General features: G+C 40.5%; 1 protein-coding gene across 5 annotated transcripts in view; it reads right to left on the bottom strand.

Annotated features, from left to right (window-relative positions):
- HERC6 (HECT and RLD domain containing E3 ubiquitin protein ligase family member 6) overlaps window positions 1-12,330 on the bottom strand; it is a 78,775-nt gene that overhangs the window by 48,636 nt on the left and 17,809 nt on the right. For all 5 annotated transcript variants that reach the window (XR_001104983.2, XM_064369133.1, XM_012437683.3 and 2 more), the window contains 5 exons: window positions 10,549-10,776; window positions 8,079-8,173; window positions 5,893-6,020; window positions 4,982-5,118; window positions 4,062-4,129 (listed from right to left, as the gene is read on the bottom strand). Coding sequence is in view for 4 of the 5 variants with exons in the window: in XM_064369133.1 (XP_064225203.1) it covers window positions 4,062-4,129; window positions 4,982-5,118; window positions 5,893-6,020; window positions 8,079-8,173; window positions 10,549-10,776 (656 nt within the window). In the remaining variant the exon portion in view is untranslated. The remainder of the gene's footprint in view (window positions 1-4,061; window positions 4,130-4,981; window positions 5,119-5,892; window positions 6,021-8,078; window positions 8,174-10,548; window positions 10,777-12,330) is intronic.

Genomic DNA, 12,330 nt, shown 5'->3' with positions numbered 1-12,330 from the left:
GATGTTTAGCGGCATCATTCCAGTCTCTGCCTACCAGATGCCAGCAGCAACCACTTCCAATGCCATGCTCTCCCCTAGTTATGACAAACTACAGTGTCTTGAGACATTGCCAAATGTTTCCTGGAGCACAAAATCACCCCTAGTTGAAAACCACTTCCCTATAGGTGAGAAGCTGGGTTTTATAATCATGAATTATTCCATCTTCTAAATTTCTACTGGAAATATTTTCTCTGACCTTCATATACCATCTTTCAGATTCACCTCCTTTAGAGTAAAACCCGCAGTCCAAGATTCTTTTGTGCACCGGGATCTCCAATCCATTAGCCCTGTTGTTTGTCCACGACACATCACCCTCCTTCATCTTCCTTACCCAGCTTAGATTCCATGGTTCATCACTATAATCACACCTATAACTCTTTTGTCCATTTCCTATTGTACTTACCTAGCAAAATTCCGTCTGTAACGACTCTGGATTACTCCAAAATCCAACTGAAGCAGCCTAACATCACAGGAGAAAGCTGCACAACTGTCAGACTGATTGTACTTTAAGTCTGTGACCACAGGTTTCAAATGGGCACCTGATACTGTCTAATCAATTCCAAAGCTAACTGCTTCTTCTCTCTCTAAGACAGCTATCACAACCCTTCCTTTTCTTCCTAAACCTTTCACGCTCCTCTGCTTGCTCATGCTCAGATGGGGGCCTTGCCTCAGGCATCACTGAAAATTGAAGCAGTTAAGCAAGAACAAATCACCTTCCCACCATCAACCTACCTTCACCTGTACCGTTCCTTATTACAGCATAATAGAGATATCTGTTCAAACCCTTCAATTATGCATTAGATTCTGCTTCCTCTCTCCTACTCTCAGACATCGATTCTACAATTACACACTCTTATGCAGCATCAGAACCCCTCCCATGGTTCTCTACTCCCCCTCACATCAAAATTTCTCGGGGTTGTCACAGGCATTGTTTGCACTTATTCCCCTTCTATTCTCTGTCCAGCCCACTCGCGGTCAGGTCTCCTCCTCTTCTCTCTGCAATAACACAATCTTACCAAAGCAAAAATAAACTGTGCGTGCCTCTGACTTGACCACTCAGCTGTAGTTGACAGAATTGGCCACTTTCTCCTGGAAATACAGCAGTTCCCCCTTATCCATGGGGGATGTGTTCCACCAAGACCCCCAGTGAATGCCTGAAACTATAAATAGTACCAAACCCCATATGTTTTTCCTATTCGTCCGTACATATGATCAAGTTTAATGTATAAATTAAGCACAGTAATAGATTAATACCAATAACTAATAATAAAATGAAATAATTATAACAATTTACTGTAATAAAACTTATGTAAATGTGGTACCCCTCTCTCTTTCTCAAAATAGCTTATTATACTCTATTCACCCTACTTCTTGTGATGAAGGGTGGATTTCATCATACCATCCAGAAGATGTGATTTAAAACTTATGAGTTATTTCTGAATTTTCCATTTGATATTTTTGGACCACAGTTGCATGTGGGTCTGAAACTGTGACAAGCAAAACTGTAGATGAGAAGTACTACTGAGAGCCAGGTGTGGTGGTACACACCTGTAACCCCAGCACTTTGCCAGGCCAAGGTGGGCGGATCACTTGAGCTCAGGAGTTCAAGACCAGCCTGAGAAACATGGCGAAACCCCGTCTCTACCAAAAAATACAAAAGTTAGCTGGGCATTGTGGTGTGCACCCTAGCTACTTGGGAGGCTGAGGTGGGAGGATGGCTTAAGCCTAGGAATCTGAAGCTGCAGTGAGCAAAGACTCCAGCCTGGGTAACAGAGTGAGACCCTGTCTACACACACACACACACACACACACACACACACACACACACACACACGAGAGGACCTCCGTACAGGTGCTTTCTCTCCTGGCTTACGTGGCCAGCCTCTCCTGATTTTCCCTTCTTCAGAAACTGGTCCTTCTCAATCTTTTTTTCTGGTTCCTCCTCCACTGTCTAACCTCTAATGGAGAAGTTCCTCATTAGAGGAATTTTGTCCCCCTTCTCTTCTCATTTTCACTCTCTCTCTAGGTGAGCTTTCATCCAGGTCCCTGGCTTTACATCCCATCTGTGGGTTGATAACTGCTGTGTTTGTATTCCACTGCCAGCATCCTCCCTGAGCCCCACATTCAGATACCCAGCTCAGTCTCTAGGTCTCCTTTCCAAACACATTTCAGGTGGGTCCCCTCACATAGCTGGCCCCATCTCACAGAACTGGCTCCATCTCGTAGAGCTCCTTGTCCTTTCTTGCTACGGTTCTGCCTCACTGGCCTTTTGTCACGCGCACCAAACTCATTCTTACTTCACAGCCTTTCTGTGTGCCGTTCCCTCTGATCTGTGCCTTCTTTTTCTGGACCTAAGCATGGCTAAAATCTCTGTTCAATGGTCACAGCCTCTACAAGGCCTTTCCTGACAGACATTTCTAAAGAAACCCACCACAACAATCTCAAACGATCGATGTGTTTTCTTCAGAGTACTTGTCACTGTCTAACACAATTTTGTTTTTTGAGATGGAGTCTTCCTCTGTGCCCCAAGCTGGAATACAGTGGTGCAATCTCAGCTCACTGCAACCTCCACCTCCTGGGTTCAAGCAATTCTCCTCCCTCAACGTCCCGAGTAGCTGGGATTACAGGCTCATGCCACCATGCCTGGCTAGTTTTTGTATTTTTATTAGAGATGGGGTTTTACCATGTTGGCCGGGCTGGTCTTGAACTCCTGACCTCAAGTGATCCACCTGCCCTGGCCTCCCAAATTGCTGGGATTACAGGCATAAGCCACCTTATCCGGCCTCTAATACAATCTTATTTATTTTGCATTTATGTATTTATGGTCCAGCCTTGCCTGTGGAGTCCAAATGCTATGAATGAGGATTTATTCACTTTTGTCCCAGGCACCAAGAGCAGAGCCTGATATATAAGAGGCTCTCAATTTTTGTTGAGTGGCTGATTGAACAGCTATGACAGAGCAACCAAAGTATAGTCTCCTAACTGTCCCAGCAGCACAGAAACCTTTGCCTCTGACCTCCTTCTGTGCCAGGGACTATTATGTTCCTAATTTGTACTTTTTCCTGTTATCAGAATGTTTTAAATGTCAAGTTCTAAATGTCAAGTTTAAAACATTCCTGATAACAGGAAAAAGCACAAATTAGAAAAATAACTATGAAGGCTTTTTTTTTTCCCACAAAGATACTTCCGAACTCACCCAGAAATGTAATAATAAAATCCCTCCTATTAACACTTAGGAAGGCACCAAGCTTGGTAGATAATGGTGTAAGCTATTGGGTTGGACTGCCTGGATCTGAATCCAGCTCTACCACTTACTACCAGTGCAACTTTGAATAAATTCACCTCTTTGAGGCTCAGTTTTTTCATCTGTAAAATGTGAAAAATAATATCAGTGAGAGGTGATATAAGCATTAAACATTTTGATCTATTTGAAGGACTTTGATTGGTACCTGACACATGATGACTACAGTTAAAATTAGTTATTACTGTTATTTATCATCATTAATTTTATTAAGCAATAAACTTGAGTTGGGGACTCGATGCAACCCTTGCAACAGAGGACAGCTGAGACGCTGCATGCCACCCCTGCCACACACACCCCTATAAACTCGCACACATGGCCATCCTTCCACTCAAGGAGACATTCCCTGTAGGACATCTCAGAAACCCTTCCTTGACAGTTCTGGACAGGGAAAATTCAGTTCCCTCATGAAGATGGAAACAGCTGCTGTTGATACAAGTTACATCTGTATGTGCATTTACATGATGCAAATTCGATATACACGCTTGCCAATAAAGAAAAAAGAATTCTGAAATGGTGGTGGTGGGGTCTAATCTGTTAGGAATGTTGACAAATAAGGAAGTGAGAATTATGTAATATTTTTTCATAAGCATTTGAATACAGGACCTTAATTTTTTTAGTAAAACACCTGAATATATATGAATAATACAGTATTTCAAATACTGCTCTGAAATCTTGAAAAAAAATAATTTTTAAGAGGAACAAAAAATATAATAGATACCTGATGAGTTGTCACAAAGTTGGCATATTTTCCAGCAAAAATGTGTTTGACTTGAACATCCACGAGGTCTAAAAGAAAGTGATAAATTCATGCTTAGAGTTTTTAGAAATAAAAAATAAATCTGATAAATACATCAAGCCAAATATACTCACTTACCAGCAATTTATGTTCTCCTAAATGGATTTTGACTACAAACACATAAAAGAACAATTTTTTCTTTTTCTTTCCCCCATCATATTGAAATGAAAGATCAGTTTTGATCAGATTACATCATATATTCACTTAGTCTAAAATTTAGGTTTTCATGCACTTGCATAATGCAGCCAGGTGGCCATGCTTTACAAGAGATTTGTTTAAATATATAAAAGTATATTGTTCTGGTTGCTTCTTTACTTTCTTAATAAACTTGCTTTCACTTTGTGGGAAAAAAAAGTGTATTGTTCTGATGCATAAGTAATCAAGTTAGGATCTTCTTCTGTATTACCTTAACCTTATTTAATTAATTAATTAATTCATCCATTCATTCATTTATGGAGATGGAGTCTTGACCTGTTGCCCAGGCTGGATGATATCAGCTCAGTGCAACCTCCATCTCCTGGGTTCAAGTGGTTCTCCCGCTTCAGTTTCCTGAGTAGCTGGGATTACAGGCTTGCACCACTACACCAGGGTAATATTTGTATTTTTGGTAGAGATGGGTTTCACCATGTTGGTCAGGCTGGTCTCGAACTTACCTTAATCTTTATAAATGATTACCAAATACCCTAAGATTCACCACATAAGAAAAAATGCACAATGTACATATATAAAATAAAAGTACTAGGGGAACTACAGTTCTGTGGGATCCTTTGAAAGGAAGCTGAATACTAGTTCTCTTCCAATGGCACTGATGAGCAAAAATCATGAATTAGTGGGACTCATACCATCAGCAGAAATCAAGCATCTAATGTCAAAGTTCTCTTTCAGGGCCTCTGGATGAGTTGGCTTGCTTGTGTCACTTGGTCCATGACCAAAAGATACCACCTGACCAGTGGTGTGCACATATGCAATGGTGTGATCACTAGAGAAGAGAGAATATACCATAATGAAGACTGAGGCACTCATGGCTTTTGAGATGATGTCCCTTAACACAAAATAACAAACACAGAAAACCAGTTTACTTTTACTAAGTACCCAGTTCTCTTATCACAATGTCAGTATTAGAGGCCATCAAAAGATTTGCTTAAACAGATGGTGAATCAATATTAACTTACTACTAATCTTAAAAATAGAATGTTATTGATGGGTCTTTACTATGGTTTCTATCATTTGTGTTTCAATTGCAGGCATTTCTATGTATATATATATTTTTTATGAATTGAGTAGATATTTAAACACTCAAAGTGTCCTTATAATTAGGTTATGCAGAACTCTGAATATATATGCAAATATACATCATCTTCTGCACACATGAGATTACATTACTTTAATTTTGTCTCATCAACTTAAGCAGGAAAGCTCTGCTATTTTTATCACCCTACTTCCCATCCTCCAGCATCTGGTAAGGTGTTCTATACACAGTATAACTATTTATTTCTTATTTAATAAGAAATAAATTAGTAGAACCAATTATTTCTTATTAAATAAATAAAATATCTAGAACAAAGAAGAAAAACAGAAAAATTAAACTATATTTGAAACAAGTAAATTTTCAGGCAGGAAAATACTCTATAAAAAGAGCAGCCACATATTTTGGGTTTTAAGGTTTGATAACATTCCATATGGGTAATTTCTAAGTAATGAAATATAAGAATTTCTACACATGCAGAGAAAAAAAAAAGAAGAAGCCTATTACCCTCCACAATCTATCTGTGAAACTAGGCCATCAATTCTTTCCACAAGTTGTGGACCTCTCTTCTCAGGAGTGGGGCTGTATCCCAGCTGCCCAGAGCTATTGTCTCCAAATGTGAACACTTTCCCATCCTGTTTAGGAAAGAAAGAACCAAATTAATTTCAGGTTTAAAAAGGTACCTAAAAGCTTACTGATTAAGTATCATATGAGAATTAATATGGGAGCACTCTGTGAAACACAAGGTCTACATAGATCTTAAAAGATTCTAACCACAAAAAAAGACAACTATGTGAACTGATGGATATGTTAACTAGCTTGATTGTGGTAAACATTTCACAATGTACACATGTATCAAAACACCATGTTGTACAGCATAAACATATATAATTTTTGCCAATTATACCATAATACAGCTGAAATTAAGTACTTAATAAGTCTTTATTAAATGAATAGATGGACAAATTAACTGGTTCAAGAATAAACCCAACATTTAAGAATGAGATTGAATTTATTAGAGCATTTTCCTGAAAGTACCATCTTCCCAAAAGATGATTCTATGATTACAAACAACTCTAGCTCTCTTTACAACTAAGAATAATATAATCCAAACAATCAAGGGTTTTCTAATTGAAGATATGCACTTAAACAATAAAAATAATTGGGGGCATATAGTTTTTAAACAAACATTACAACTACACAAGTAGTTTTCAAGTCTATTCTTTATGGCTCCAGAAAGAATCCATCCCTTTGGAATAGATTGTATGGTGAAGACAAGAATGGGAGGAAAACATTCAGGAAGGTGGGTTGTAATTATGCCGAGCAAGAAATGAAATGAAGTATGTTCTAAGCTGTAGAGTGGGTTATTGAAAACTGTAAAAACTACTTTGTTGCTTCTATAATAATTTTTATCACCTTGTCAATGAATAATTGCTAAAGGGGCTGGGCGCAGGGTGGCTCACACTTGTAATCCCAACACTTTGGGAGGCTGAGGTGGGTAGATCATCTGAGGCCAGGAGTTTGAGACCAGCCTGGCCATCATGGTGAAACTCTGTTTCTATTAAAAATACAAAGATTAGCTAGGTGTGGCGGTGCGCACCTGTAATCCCAGCCACTCCGGAGGCTGAGGCAGGAGAATTGCTTGAACCTGGGAGGTGGAGGTTGCAGTGAGCTGAGATTGAGCCACTGCACTCTAGCCTGGGCGACAGAGAGAGACTCTGTCTCAAAAAAAAAAAGAATAATTGCTAAAAGGAATTAGTTTCTGTATTAACCTAATTTTTTTTTTTTTTTTGAGACAGAGTCTGGCTCTGTCGCCCAGGCTGGAGTGCAGTGGTGTGATCTCGGCTCACTGCAACCTCTGACTCTCGGGTTCAAGCAATTATCCTGCCTCAGCCTCCCAAGTGTCTGGGGCTACAGGCGCCCACAATCACGCCTGGCTAATTTTTGTATTTTTAGTAGAGACGAGGTTTTACTATGTTGGCCAGGCTGGTCTGGAACTCCTGACCTCGTGATCTGCCCACCTTGGCCTCCCAAAGTGCATGAGTTGAAAGCATGAGTTTACCGGCATGAGTCACCCCACCCGGCTATTAACCTAATTTAGTAGGTATCTAAAGATATCTCCTAAAGCTGAAATTAGCTTATGTTATAGAATCTTGAAAACCTTATGATTTATATTTGGTTCACATCTCCTCTTTAGATATGTGTACACTGAACGGCTACGTCTAGATTTTGGTATACATATCTTATGCTACAGTCTGAATGTTTGTGTCACCCCAGAATTCTTATGTTGAAATTCTAACCCTCAATGCCATGATATTAGGGGGAGGGGCCTTTGATGGATGATTAGGTCATGAAGGCAGAACCCTCATGAATGGGATTAGTGCTCTCACTAAAGAGGCCCTAGGTGGGACTCCTCACCCCTTTCACTATGTGAGGACACAGTGAAAATATGGTATCTATGAATGAGAAGTTTGGCCCTCATCAGACGTCAAATTTGCTGGCACCTGGATTTTGGACTGCCTAGCCTCCGGAACTATGAGAAATAGATTTCTGTTGTTTACGAGCCACTCTTTTTGTGGTATGTTGTTATAGTGGCCCAAATGGGCTAAGGTCTCTGGCTTTCAACAATAATTAGTACATGTACCTTGTTAACATTTCTCTGGAACTTAAAAACATAACACAGTTTGGATTACCTGGCTAAGCACGGCAGTGTGCTCATCACCACAGCTGATATAAATCACACCTAGATTCTTCAGTGCACCAATTGAGAGAGGCTTGTTGCTTTGCACTGTTGAAACAAAGCAGAATTTCTAGAGTATAAGAAACAGACTCAGATTTCATGAGTATTTACATTTTAATACCTTTTTATATTTCATATTTTTACATAAAAGATATCTTTCATTATTCTTATAATTCACTAACATAGTTTGCAGATTTCATGACTATTTAATACCTTTTTATATTTTTATGTAAGTGATATCTTATTATTCTTAAAATTCATAACATAATTTTAAAAGTAAACAATTCTAAGTATAAAACAGAGGAAACACCGTACCTTGGGAAAGAAAAAAAGAAATGCTCCTTTAACATTTATTTCTGGAAGCTATCTAATCTTCTGGAATGCCCAAGGCTATTGACCTAGAAAGCTAAGCTTCAAGACCCTCATGCCTGATACTACTGCCATCGTGTTGTATTAATTTGTCAACCTAAAATAACAACAGAGAGGCTCTCTAAAAAGTTTATTTGGAAAGAATGACAATGGGATTACAATCCAGGATATGCATGACATAGCAGGCCATGGGCATAGCTGGGGAGGTTGAGGCAAGGGGGAACTTTCAAAGTACACGTAGTTTATTTTGAAACAGAAGTTCATTCGTTACAAGGACTTATTGCAGGCAGTGACATGTGTACAGGCCATTGCTAGAAGAGGGTCTTCACAGAATCCACCCTGACTGCAAGGTTGCCATTTAGTAAGGTTACTTGCAAGGCTGCAGTTAGGAAACACTGTTACTGGAAAGATGTCCCATAGAAGTGGTCTTAGCTGCAAGGTTGTGGTTTTGGTAGAGTCCTCTGGGATAGTTCTTATTATCAGGTGGATCTGTGTGAGGATCCTCCCTTCATGACCCCTGCCCTCCAACTCCATTTTATTAGGGTTTGAAATAAGTGACTCCATATTGATTCTGACCATTTTGACATATTTCTGTCACATGATAGGTGCTCTGCAAATGTATTATAAAAATTGAAATGATAAGAAAAGCTGGCTAGGCATGGGTATCTCATGCCTGTAATCTCAGCACTTTGGGAGGTTAAGGCATGTGGATTGCTTGAGCGCAGGAGTTCAAAACCAGCCTGGGCAACATGGTGAAACCCCATCTCTACAAAAAATACAAAAAAATAGCTGGGTGCGGTGGCATGTGCCTGCGGTCCGAACTACCCGGGGGGCTGAGATTGCAGTGAGCTGAGATCGTGCCACTGCACTCCAGCCTGGGCAACTGAGAAAGATCCTGTCTGAAGAAAAGGACAGAAAAAAAAAGAAAAGAGGAGAGGAGGGAAAGGAAAAGAGGCTAGGGGAGGGGAGGGGAGGGGAGGAGGGGAAAGGCAGGGCAGGGGAGGAAAGGGAAAGGGAGGGGAAGGGTGCGGAAGGGAGGGGAGGGAAAGTAAAAAGGAAAGGAAAGAAAAACTTGGCTAATGCTGAAATGGTGAAGTGAAACAAGGTATAAGTGCTCAGCACGGGACTAACACAGGTTAGGTGCTAACTATATGTTAGCTGAATGTAAGGAATTGACTAGAAGAGGATAGAGTTCGTGGGGAGCACATCTTGATGAGTTTTGTGTTCAGAGGAACTGGTTGTTTAGAGAAGCTTTCTTTTGTCTAGAGGAACTGGTTGTTTCACCTAATGTTAGCAGTCTCCCAATCCAGCAATTTCTAAACTTTGCTTCACATTGGAATCACCTGTGAGGTCGCTAATGACAACTGATACTTTAATAGGTATGGGGTCTGACCTGGGCATTGAGATTTTTAAAGGATCCCACAGTAGGCAGAATAATGGTCTCCTACTTCCTCATCCTGGAGCCTGTAAATATGTTAAGTTACATGGCAAAGGGAAGTTATGGAAACAAATGGAACTAAAGTTGCTAATCAGTTGACCTTAACACAGCGAGATTCTGCTGGATTATCCAGGTGAGCACACTGTAATCACAAGGGTCTTTTAATTGAGGAAGAGAGAGGCAGAAGAGTCTATGTAAAAGTAACAAGACTTGAGAAAGACTTGGTCAGTCATTGCTAGCTTTGAAGAAGAAAGTGGTCTATGAGTCAATTAATGCAGGTGGCCTCTAGAAGCTGCAGAAGGCGTGAAAATGGATTCTCCCCTAGAGCCTGTAGAGGCAGGCAACCTGCTAACACCTTGACGTTAGCCCAGTGAGACCTGTGTCAGAATTCTGACCTCCAGAACTGTAAGATAATACATTTGTGTTGTTTTAGGCTGCTAGGTTTGAGATGATTTGTTACCGCAGCAACAAGAAACTAATATAGCTCCCTAGGCTATTCTAATGTGTCACAAGTTTGGGAACCACTGTTTTAACTGTCGATATTGCCCTTTGCCAAGTTGGTCTTCCACCTGGAAAGAAAGAATGATTTATTGCACAAACAAGACTATCTCCTTACCTTGGACATTACGCCCACTGAGGGCCAGCTGCCCTGCACTATTACTTCCCCAGCCAAATGAAGTCCCACAGAGAGACAGGGCAAAGCTGTGAGCCCCTCCAGCAGCCACCTGAGCCAGTGGGATCCCCTCCAGGGACCTCACCCTCTGAGGGCTGGCTTGGGAGGGGAACTCCTTCCCTAGGCCCAGCTGCCCGTGGCTGTTCTTTCCCCATGAAAACACTTGGCTATCTACAAAAACAAAGAAGAGAAATTAAGAATTGTACACATATTAGAATACTAAATTCAAATAGAAACTACTAATTTTATAAATCTTTTCTGTGGCTTTACTGAGGTATAATTGACAAATAAAAATTTTATATACTTAAGGTATATAATGTGATGTGCTGAAATACATAAACATTGTTAAATGATTGTCACAATGAGCTAATTAACATATCCATCACCTCACATAGTTACTTTTGTGTGTATGTGTGTGGTGAGAATACTTAAGAGCTAGTAAACTTAAGAGCTAGTACCACTTAGCAAACTTCAAGTATGCAATGCACTATTATCAACTACAGTCACATGGCTGTACATTAAAAACTTATTCACGTTATAACTGAAAGTTTGTACCCTTCGACCCACATCTTCCCATTTCTCCAAGCCCCCAGCCCCTGGCAACTACCTTTCTACTCTCTGATTTTATTGAATTTGACTTTCTTAGATACCACATCTAAGTGAGACCGTGAGGTATTTGTCTTTCTATGTCTGGTTTATTTTACTTAGCATGATGTCCTCCAAGTTGCAAATGGTAGGATTTCCTTCTATTTCTATTCTGCTTCTTTTTAATGTTACCAATCTTTACACAGTAAAACAGAGATAAAGAAAAAAAAATGAGATTAAAGTATTCCAAATAAAGGCAAGTGGGGTGGTCAAGGTCACCTTCAAATGTCCCTTCAAACAATGTCCACTCTTCTCCCTCCCAGTTAAGGGCAACTGTGTTCTTTCAGCTGCTCAGGCCAAAAATCTTAGAGTCATCCTTAACTCCTCTCTTTTATACTCTTCAACCCAGCAAATTCAAAACTTCTGCCTTCAAAATCTATCCAGAATTCAACCATTTCTCACCTCTCCACTGCTACCACCTTAGCTAAGTCACCATTTCTCTCCTGGAAAATGACAATAGCACCTCACTGATCTCCCAAGGCAGTCTTTGCCCCTAGCAGTTTGCTCTCCAAAGAGTAGCCAGAGTGATCCTTTAAAAAATATAAGTCCAGTCAAATACTTCAGGAGCTTGCTATCTCACTCAGTGAAGGACTGAGTCCCATCACAGGCACCACATCACCAGTCTGGCCCACCCACTTCCCAGACTTCATCTCCCCCTGCTTACTCCTCTCCAGACCCTTTGCTATTCCTGGAGTACACTTCAGAGCACGCCCTGATTTCATGGCCTTTGTATCTGGATCATTCTTTCATGGTTAGCATCTCAACTTTCTCCCTCCCTTTTCATATGGTCTCTGCTCATATGTCACCTTATAAGAGATATCTTCCCTGACCGCCTTATAAAATAGAAAGGCCCCTTCTCTCCACCCAGGTACTCGTCCTCTGTCCCCTTACTCTCTCTCTTTTTTTTTTTTTTTTTTATGAGATGGAGTCTCTCTCTGTTGCCCAGGCTGGAGTGCAGTGGTACAATCTTGGCTCACTGCAACCTCTGCCTCCCGGGTTCAAGTGATTCTCCTGCAGCAGCCTCCCAAGTAGCTGAGATTACAGGCACTGCCACCATGCCCAGCTATTTGTGTGTGTGTG

The sequence above is a fragment of the Aotus nancymaae genome, unplaced genomic scaffold, assembly GCF_030222135.1.
Source record: "Aotus nancymaae isolate 86718 unplaced genomic scaffold, 86718_ANA_hifiasm-v0.15.2.pri h1tg000006l, whole genome shotgun sequence".
Lineage (NCBI taxonomy): Eukaryota > Metazoa > Chordata > Mammalia > Primates > Aotidae > Aotus > Aotus nancymaae.
This window is presented reverse-complemented; position numbering and strand designations above follow the sequence as displayed.